We start from the raw sequence: 10,456 nt of genomic DNA on the forward strand, positions 1-10,456 counted from the left end.
TTCCCCCCCCCCCCCCCCCCCCCCCCGGCTCCATGTCAGTAGTAGATAGTATGGTTGTTATGGACTGGCAAATTATTGACGCTCTTTAGCACCTATTGTCTGTTTTTCTTGAAAATATTTTGCGTCTTTTCATAGGGTATGTATGTTTTCAATCACAAGAACAAATTATAAATAAACAGTTTAGTTATTGCAAATTTGGATGTCTAGAGTAGATAATATATATTTAAATTCTGTTCATCACAAGCAATGATATCTCAGTACTATGAGACGATGAAAGAAGGGTATTTGATGCTGCTGCTGATCAACATATTATCTAGTGTCTGCACTATTATACATACCTCTGTTGTTTCAAATTTGAAACCCCTTCCAATTTTTTATATATCCTCTTTCTTTTTAAGAATGCATTGCTGAGTGTTGACTTAGTCAAGTGTTTAGTTTGATTTGGTTCATTTTAATCATGATATGTATCTTCCCTATTTTCGCTGAGCCAGTGTGAATTTCTCTATTTCTTACTCATGTTCTTTAAAAATTATCTGTGCAGGATGTTACTGCAACCAAGGGAAATGAATTCGAAGACTATTTTCTGAAACGTGAACTTCTTATGGGGATATATGAGAAAGGATTTGAAAGGCCTTCACCTATCCAAGAAGAAAGCATCCCTATTGCATTAACTGGTAGTGACATTCTTGCAAGAGCAAAGAATGGAACTGGCAAAACTGCTGCATTTTGTATACCTGCACTAGAAAAGATTGACCAAGACAAAAATGCGATTCAAGGTGTTTTACTATTCAAGATATTGCATTATCCTGCATGGGGCTCATGATCAATATGAACATTTAGGTTCTAACTTCTTTCTTCTGATATTCAGTTGTCATATTAGTCCCTACAAGGGAATTGGCTTTACAAACTTCGCAAGTCTGCAAAGAACTTGGGAAACACTTGAAAATTCAAGTAATGGTCACTACTGGAGGAACCAGCCTAAAGGATGATATTATTCGGCTTTATCAACCTGTTCATTTACTAGTTGGGACACCTGGTCGAATTTTGGACCTTACAAAGAAAGGCATTTGCGTTCTGAAGGATTGTTCGATGCTTATAATGGATGAGGTATCACATAGTTTTATTATCATATCGAATTGCTTTTGTTACAAGTTTGATGGTTATAATGGATGAGGTATCACATAGTTAGTTTTGCTGTCATATAGATTGCTTTTGCTCTTAAATAAATAGACACTTCATTAATCATCTTACTGAAGCATTTTTAGGGTCTTGTTGTATAATGTCCTTGTAATCTATGAACAGAAGTACAAAACAAATGCAAAGGCAAAACATTCACGCTCTCTGTACTCCTGGCTCTGCTTCATTTCCCCTTTTAACCTTGTTCTCAGTTTGATGGGCCATGGTATGATTCACTTTTCTATTCGAGGCTAAGTGGATTTAGAATTGCTATGTCTTTGTTTGTTCCTACAGGAACAGAGAGTTATCTATCTGTTATGATTCTAAGACACAACCAAAAATGGCAAAATCTGATTACATGAACCATGGCACAATGCTCATTATGTATTATATATGGAAGTTTTGCAAAGCAGACTTAAAAACCGTAAAGAATAACATAAGTAATTGGTCTGTGAAGCAAAAAGAGAGAACGATGCAAAGAAGTTAAGTTTGAATTGATGGCGTGGTAAAAGATTTGTCAATAAATAGGCATTCGCTCTTACAGCCATTTGTTTCCTTGTAGGCGGATAAGCTTCTTTCTCCAGAGTTTCAACCTTCTATTGAGCAGTTGATTCGATACCTTCCATCGAATCGGCAGATTTTGATGTTCTCAGCAACATTTCCTGTGACCGTTAAGGAATTTAAGGATAAATATCTGCCTAAACCTTATGTTATTAACCTTATGGATGAACTTACGCTCAAGGGAATTACACAGTTCTATGCTTTTGTGGAAGAAAGGCAGAAAGTTCATTGCCTTAATACTCTCTTTTCCAAGGTTTGTTTTTTTCCTGATATAAAGTTTGTACTTATATGCATCTCTAGGTTCTGTGACCTTGAATACAATGATATGTGACTGATGCATATAATTTCTTTTTCCATACAGCTGCAAATTAACCAATCCATAATATTCTGTAACTCTGTAAACCGTGTTGAACTTTTGGCAAAGAAGATTACTGAGCTTGGTTACTCTTGCTTCTACATCCACGCTAAAATGCTGCAAGATCATCGCAATAGGGTATTTCACGATTTTCGCAACGGTGCATGCAGGAACCTTGTGTGTACAGGTATCAGACTTCCCTTTGCTAGGCTCTCTTGGCTTTATTTTTTTCCTTTCTTTTTTATTGATTGGAACTGTTTTATGGCTAAATATTTTCATTTTATGCTTACAAGCTCTACCATTTAATCATTTATGTAACTATGGTCTTTTTCCCCCATTCTCTTATTGCAATTAAACTACTACTACTGTTTTTAAGTAACTGACTCTGTTGACTTTGCTTTTCAACAACAGAGGTTATATTTAGCCAGCATACTTTATCTTAGTATTCCTTTGGCCAGTCCATGTTTGGAACTTGGTATTATAAAAAAATAGTATGTGGAGATGGCTTTTTGCCCTTAAATGTTCTTTAGATATGTAGCCTGTCTGGCAGTACCTTACAATACATTAATATTATAAATTAGCTTTCTAGACAAGCCCAAAGGTATTGGAGAAATATGAACTAGTCATTGAACTCATGGATGTATAAAATGTGTCTAATTTTTTGTATCTTGATATGCCAAATTTTCTTGATTAATCATGGCATCATTCTAGCCACCTGCGAAAAATATAACTGCCTAGTCACGCGTAGGTGCTATGTGGAGCCAAACTGCTTGCCTAGTGCCTAGTGCTTTTTTGAAGCATTCCAAATGAATGAGCGAGATGTTAATCCTGTAAAATGTAGATTAGACTAAATGCTGTATTTGCTATTTAGAGTGATATGGTAGTCTCTTGAAATCTTTAGCCTAAAAGGAAGTACAATTTTCCACTCTTAGAACATGAAATGGTAGGGCACAGATCATTTTCTTTCTTAGTTACTTTCAATAGGTTGGCTTATGAACTATTATAGTTCATGGAATATCTTGCCTCAATGACTCGTTATCAAAAGCTATTATTTTCGCTGTTGAACATTGCTATTTGATCTCTGGTTCTAACAGTATGTCTTTCCCTTGCAGATCTTTTTACGAGGGGAATAGATATCCAAGCTGTCAATGTTGTGATCAACTTTGATTTCCCCAAGAACGCAGAAACATATCTTCACAGGGTATGCAATGAAAGACCTGAACTTTTAGTTTGATACTCAAATGTAACCTTCCAAGGATTCATTTCATCCTCAGAGAAATAATACTCTACTAAGATGGTTGTAGGCATTTGAGTGGACATAGTAGAGAAAATCAGTTCATGCCACCTCGTAGAATTGAATTCTTTCTATACCTGTTATCATCTCTTCTGCTTTTCCTTAGCCATTATGAATAGGCAAATTGGTATAGTCACATGCGGTGCTTCACTTTGTATGTGTTTACAACTTCCTCGAATGTGTATTCTTTATAGGTTGGTAGATCTGGGAGATTTGGCCACCTTGGTCTGGCTGTGAATTTGATCACATACGAGGATCGGTTTAACTTGTATGTACTTTCTCATAACTGTTATAGATATTGTCTTTCTCCTTTTTTTCCAATTACATAATATTTTTCGGTGGTTACAGGTATCGGATTGAGCAGGAACTTGGAACAGAGATAAAACCAATACCTCCTCAGATAGACCGGGCTATATATTGCCAATAGTGATATTAGAGAGTGATCTTGTAGCCACTCTCTTGAAGGAATAAGACAGCTTGTGTAAATATCAGCTCACCAGGTATGACTCTTCCACCCATGAGTCGCTACACAATAAGACAGTTGCAGACTTAGAGTTACGGTGGCTAACTGGCTAGTTTTTATACTACCGTGGGCCATTCCATACTCTTCAGACTACACAACCTAGTTGCTAGTAATGGGATTTAGGACATTTCAATACTGAATTTTTTTTTATACACAACAGTAGTTTATATGATGTCAGGGTGTAATGCGTAATGCCATATCCAAAATTTATACGGAAAAACATGAGCATCACATAACTGTATGCTTACAATTGGCACTTGGAAAGAAATGGTTCTGACCATTTTACATGATTGATTTTGCATGAAGTTTCCAAAGCAGTATGCCTGTATCAATCTGGATACTGTGGTTGACTCTTCAATTCATGGTGCAGGTTTCATTCTGTTATATCGTATGGTGTATTTTAACCCAAAGTTGTGGGGCAATCGGTAACTAGTGACATGTAGCCAAGCTCATCTAAATTCAGACTCGGTGAAGCGTTTGGATGATCAGTTGATCACTGCTAGACATTAGTTAATGTCGCCAAAATCGGCCTGTCCTCAGGCTGTTTGCCCCAAGCTTGTCAGACATGTTGCGTTGGACAATGTAACATCTGGCATTTTCTACAGGACATTTTAACCCCGGTACCTCTCTGCGTTGTGATCTTGGCGCGAAGAAACTGATCATTGCACCTAAGTCATGTAGTGTCCATTGTGTCAGTTGTCAAGCTATATAGCTCTTGGACACCCAATCATACTTCCAATCTCCAGTATTTTGTGCTTAAGTCATCCTATCTGTTCCGATGTGGCAGTCCTGTATTTTCTAGATTGGGTCAGTGTTCTAGTGTGTGTTTACCCAGATCAGGGTTTTCATTTGCTTCCTTTTTTCCCCATAATGTGAGAATGTACCTTTTGCTGTCGTGATTCTAGTCGAAACAGTTTTAGACCTGTGGTCTTTGTACTCCCTGCTGGGGGGATGCGAAAGTGGCACTAGGCTGAAGTACTGTTGCTGTGTTTGCATTCTGAAAGGACGAACATGTTATTGTGTCTTTTTTGTGAAAAACATGTTATTGTGTCTGCCATCAGGTGATAGTTGGCACCCTATCAATAGCTGGTTGGATTCTGCATTGGCATCCTGTTTTGCAGGAGTTTAGCATTACAGGTATCGCTGGAATCGAACTGAGTCTTTTTTTATTAAATCATTTGATATTCGTCTTTCTTTGTATAGCTCGATGGACTTTGCTCAATTAAGGCAGGCCAAAATGAGCAGTTAATCAGATAGACTAGTACAACATTTGAATCAGATAGCACTAGATGAGACATGGCGTCTATTGCAGAACATTTGCGTCTCCTGGGCACGCACTGTGTTGTGGTCTGGAGATCGTCGGTGTGGGAGCATCCTTGCATCCCTCCGTTCGTTTCATCCGAACAAATGGCAGCGCAGTGGACAAGCAGCGAGGACATCTCATGAAAGGAAACTACGAAAGAGAACAGGACAATCTCCATTTGCTCCGGCCAGCAAGCAGAACAAGCAAAACCCACGCGCTCGCGTTGCCCGTCCGTAAGCCAAGCCCTCCACGCACGCTCGGGCGCCGGCGCCGCCCTCGCTTGCAGAGATGACGAAACGGGACGGCAGCACTCACCAGCAGTGAGCAGACAAGACAAAAGACGAAACGCAGGAGGTCCCATCACCAGCCCAGTGCAGTGAGACCATGACGACGACCATGGCACTCCGCATGTCAGGGCTGCTGCTGTGACAACACCCCCACCCGGGCGGCGGCCACGACTCCCTGTCCCGTTAAATCACCGCCTTGCCGTGCCGCTTTTACCGCCGCTTCGCTAACCACGACGCCTTACCGCCCCCGCTGCCGCTGCGGCGCCGCTGCTGCCACCGCCACGGGCCACGGCACGTCACCTGCCGCGGCGGCCGTGCCCAGCCAGCAGCAGCCACAGCAGTGACCCGCGCGCCCAGGGGGCAACGTGCAACGCCCCGCCTCGCCGCCCCTCCGGCCGCATTTATGGTGGCTGCGACGCCCCAGCCCACTCCGCTTCCGCCACCGCCTGGCGCTGGCGCCCGGCCGCGCCAAAGTCCGAGCCGCGCCCGTGTGGTAGTGGCAGTGGCAGAGGGCCTGCCAGACGGGGAGCTCAGACCACCTCATTTATGGTGACTGGAGGAGTGCTATACCTCCGCTTCACGTCTCGGTCCCATCGGCGGATCGACCCTCTTCCTTCCCTTCGTCCTCCCAAACTATTAATTAGCTGCAGTGCAATCCCGCCCATCTCTGACCGTGTGCGTCGCTGCTGTGCAGCTCCTGTACCATCGCCTGCGCTGGATCGGATCAATCTATCCACACAGCTACGGTGAAACCATCCATACCTGCTAGGCGGCCGTGCCATCCTCCTGAGTTTTCTGGTGATCCTGTCCTTGAATGAATACTCTGAAAACTGATCCACATTTTGGCATTTTGCACTGCAACAAAATTCACACCCGTTTCTTCGAATGCCTGTAGAGTCCGTAGAGTATAGAGGTATATTACCCTATAGAATTCACGTGAAATTCCGGTGGATCCTCTACATTTCCAAACGGAAATCGGTCACTTTGTACTACTAAAATCTAAAATTTGCGTACCCTCTGATTGACTGCGTGCTGGTAATTTCGCAGGCAGGAAGGCAGTTGTACGGCGCGCAACAACAGACAACCGGTCGTCCCCCACCGCATTCAAGTCGCCCCCGACCCCGCCCGGGCGTACTTGCAAAGAAAGCACCTCGCCCCTATTTAATGCATGGCCGTCGATCGCTCGCTCGCTCGCTCTCATAATTGATGCCATGCCCCCCTCCTCTCTCTGGCGCTCTCTCGTCGTCGTTGCAGCAGCAGCAGGTGAAAATCCGTCGCATTTATGGCCACCGGATCCTCCTCGGCCTATAAATCCGTCGGCATTTATGGCCACGGCTCCTCCTCCTCCTCCCCTCACTCCTCGCTCCCGTCGTCGTCGCTGCCGACGCCATCGAGGGAGAACGGAGAGCGACCGACGACGGTCTGCTGCAGCGGCGGCGGCGTCCATGGGGAGGACTCCGTGCTGCGATAGCAAGGGGATCAAGAAGGGGCCGTGGGCGCCCGAGGAGGACAAGCTGCTCGTCGACTTCGTCCAGGCCAACGGGCCCGGCAACTGGCGCATGCTCCCCAAGCTCGCGGGTACGTGTGCTCCTCATCGATTTGTGCGTGATCTCATTGGTTTTCCGAGCGATTTGGCTGATGATGAGGCGATGCCCGGCGCGCGCATGCAGGGCTGAACCGGTGCGGCAAGAGCTGCCGGCTCCGGTGGACCAACTACCTGCGGCCAGACATCAAGCGCGGGCCCTTCACCCCCGAGGAGCACAACTCTATCGTCCAGCTCCACGCCGTCGTCGGCAACAAGTGCGTGCAGCGTGCTTCTCTCTTTCGCTCTCTCTGCACAGACATTGATTCTATGTTGGTTCGAGTAGTCAAAGTACTCACCACTCGTGCATGGCGCATTCATGCAACGAACATCCATTCCATCCAGAGCACACGCATGGCGCGCTGACGTGCTGGATCGCTATGATCTCTCAGGTGGTCCATGATCGCGGCGCAGCTGCCGGGGCGGACGGACAACGAGATCAAGAACTACTGGAACACGCACCTCAAGAAGCAGCTCCGCCAGGAGGCGCTCGCCGGCGCGGACGCCGCCGCCGCCCAGCAGCTCGCCTTGTCGGCGGCGGCTGCGTCACCCTGCCCTGCCGCGCGCCACATGGCCCAGTGGGAGACCGCCCGCCTCGAGGCCGAGGCGCGCCTCTCCCTCCTCTCGTCCTCGGCTGCCACGACGCTCACTTCCGCCGCCGCCGCCGCCGCCGCCTCCTAGTCGTCGTCCACCGCCGCGGAGCACGCGGCGCCAGACATCTTCCTGCGCCTCTGGAACTCGGAGGTCGGGGAGTCCTTCCGCGGCACCGCGCACGGCCCGGCGGAAGCCGGTGCGCCGGCGCTGCTGCCCGCGCCCCGCGGCGGCGACGACTCCTCGGCCGCGTCGACCAACGGGACCGAGGCGGCGGACGACTACCACGCGTTCCTGGAGCTGGCGGTGGAGGAGTTCGCGCTGCTGCACGGCCGGCTCGGTGGCGCGTTCTCGGAGTTCACGCCGGTCGACGTGCACGTTCTCGCCGAGGCGTCGTGCCTGTTCACGCCGTTCGAGTAGCTAGCCCCGCCTAGCTCGCATCATCACCACCAGTCAGCACCAGAGTAGTAGTAGTCTACGTACGTGACCGCACCTTTGCATGCGTTGCTGCGTACGCGTACGTGTACGTACATACATGTGTACACACACCCGGCCGCTGGGCGACGATGGCGTATGTACGTGCCTGTACGCAACGAGCTGGTGCATGCAGGAGTTTGCGTGTGACAGTACGCACTCTGTAATGTAGTAGTCTGTGCCCTAGAGCAAGAGGTTTTTGCGACTGCTCTAGCTAGCTAGCTAGATGTGGCATCGCTCTGGTGAGTGTTGTTGATGTTGACTTTGAATACTTCGTATGTGTGTGTAGATGACGTGGTTTGTGGTTGTGGGCAAGCTCTGACTTGTGGATGCAGAATCCTCTGCGGTTTGGGATGGGGAAAAGATTGGTGCGCTTTTTGCAGGATCTAGGGAGGCCATGCGTGCACTTCACGGTGATGCATGCTGTGTCCAGTCCAATCAAAGCAAATATTGCGAAGTTCTTGGAACGAAGAAATGCAGAAGTTCTTGGAATGAAATGACGCAATACGGCACTCCCGTCCGATCAAAAGGTCGCAAACAACCATACTTTGAGGAAGATCAATGTTCATTTACTTGAAGATTATGTACTTGCAATTTTGCTCAAACTTTGCGTTGCATGCACGAGGACTAGCTTACTTTGAGAGTGAAATGCCATAACCATAAAAAACTCTGAAAATGCAAATATAAATTTGAATGTGGTTCCATTGGTCGTGATGGTGGTTTAACTTCATTCAACTAGGAGAGACATTGTAGTTTTTGGTGTTGGGCGAGTTTGCACGGTGGTTTAATCGGCATGACTTGTGGTTAAAGCGGTTTTATAGTCGTCTCGGACAATTCTATATAGGATTTTTAATGGTGTGAAGAAGAGAAAGGGAAGTAAGAGAATATAAGATCTCAGACAATTCTATATAAGATTTGTAACGATGTGAAGAAAAGAATGGGAAGTAAGATAGTATAAGGTGTTTGTTTCGCAAAGCAACCTTCTCATAAGGTAGCATTTGGGATTATGAGACCATTCTCTCACCATTTTACGAGTTGTTGCCAAGCAACTCGCGATAGTCTATTTTTGCACAAATTATGGATTGCGCAAATACTCCAAAAACTAAAAAACAACCCGTTGTAAAGATTGTCTGATAAATTATATCAGGATTAAGCTGCAATGTACAAGACAATCTATTAGGTAACACTAATGTACGCCCTCGCGGCTTCTTTCGCTTCATCGATCCAGAGGGCTAAAAGTTCAAGATTTGTTAATTAGTACATAGTAATAATGAATATGAAGTTATAGATGGGGTAAAATAATAAAAATGATATATACCTCGCCAAAACCTTCCATCACGGCAATATCTTGTTCCACATTGTCATCAACGTCGTGCTCGGGCTTATCATTACCATCACCGGACATGCATAGGAACATGTCCGCCTGGCTACCCTCATCCTTGGTGTAGGTTTTTGGAAGTTTGAGCCACTACCGCCATCAATAATCTACTCCATTATATATCTTTCATCCTCTTCGCCTCCTATCTCAACTAATAATGACATTAGTTATACAAACATGTAATCATAGATACATTAAATTAAAATTATATCAATAAATTATATCAAGTAGTACAATTAATGTATAAACATCAAATCCTAGAACAACCAACTTGTGAAATATACACATGAAACCATACATTAAATTAAACACATGAATTGAAATATACAATAAATTATATACAATAAATTTTCTAGAATTGAAATATACAAATGAAACCATAAATTATATACACATGAATTGAAATATATGATAAATTGAAATATATAATCTACCAAATATACACATGATTGAAATATACACATTTAAACTAATTTTTTAGGAAGTTATATTCTCATAAATTATACTAATTTTCTAAGTATATACTGATTTATACAATTTTTTTAAGTATTTTAACTAATTTGTAAAATTTTTCTATAAGTATTTAAACTAATTTGCACTAATTTTTCTAAGTATTTAAACTAATTTGTAAAATTTCCTAAATATTTAAACTACTAATTTGTACTAATTTTTCTAAGTATTTAAACTAATTTGTCCAATTTATCTAAGTATTTCAAGTAGTTTATACTAATTTTCTAAGGATTTAATCTAATTTATACAATTTACACATTAAAGTCACTAAAAAACGCGGCTTGCATCACCAAGCCGTGGTTGGTTGGGGGGGGGGGTTGGGTGGGGGACGCCCGTACCTCGCAGCCGGGCAGGGGGCGTCGGCGCTAGGGCAGAGTGGCGTGCGGCGGGGCGGTGTGCGGGGCTGGGGGACGGTGGGGTGG

At 44.6% G+C, this 10,456-nt stretch overlaps 1 protein-coding gene and 1 pseudogene across 1 annotated transcript in view; both read left to right on the plus strand.

Moving 5' to 3' along the window:
- LOC101761961 (DEAD-box ATP-dependent RNA helicase 6) overlaps window positions 1–4,992 on the plus strand; it is a 6,951-nt gene extending 1,959 nt beyond the window's left edge. The window contains exons 3-10 of the mRNA XM_004976286.3: window positions 542–776; window positions 869–1,107; window positions 1,739–1,990; window positions 2,099–2,279; window positions 3,205–3,293; window positions 3,581–3,654; window positions 3,735–3,886; window positions 4,280–4,992. Coding sequence (XP_004976343.1) covers window positions 542–776; window positions 869–1,107; window positions 1,739–1,990; window positions 2,099–2,279; window positions 3,205–3,293; window positions 3,581–3,654; window positions 3,735–3,813 — 1,149 coding nt within the window. The 3' untranslated portion in view covers window positions 3,814–3,886; window positions 4,280–4,992. The remainder of the gene's footprint in view (window positions 1–541; window positions 777–868; window positions 1,108–1,738; window positions 1,991–2,098; window positions 2,280–3,204; window positions 3,294–3,580; window positions 3,655–3,734; window positions 3,887–4,279) is intronic.
- Window positions 4,993–6,849: 1,857 nt separating this feature from the next.
- On the plus strand, window positions 6,850–8,092 carry LOC101762378 (annotated as a pseudogene).
- Window positions 8,093–10,456: the final 2,364 nt, after the last annotated feature.

Source organism: Setaria italica, chromosome VII, assembly GCF_000263155.2.
Source record: "Setaria italica strain Yugu1 chromosome VII, Setaria_italica_v2.0, whole genome shotgun sequence".
Lineage (NCBI taxonomy): Eukaryota > Viridiplantae > Streptophyta > Magnoliopsida > Poales > Poaceae > Setaria > Setaria italica.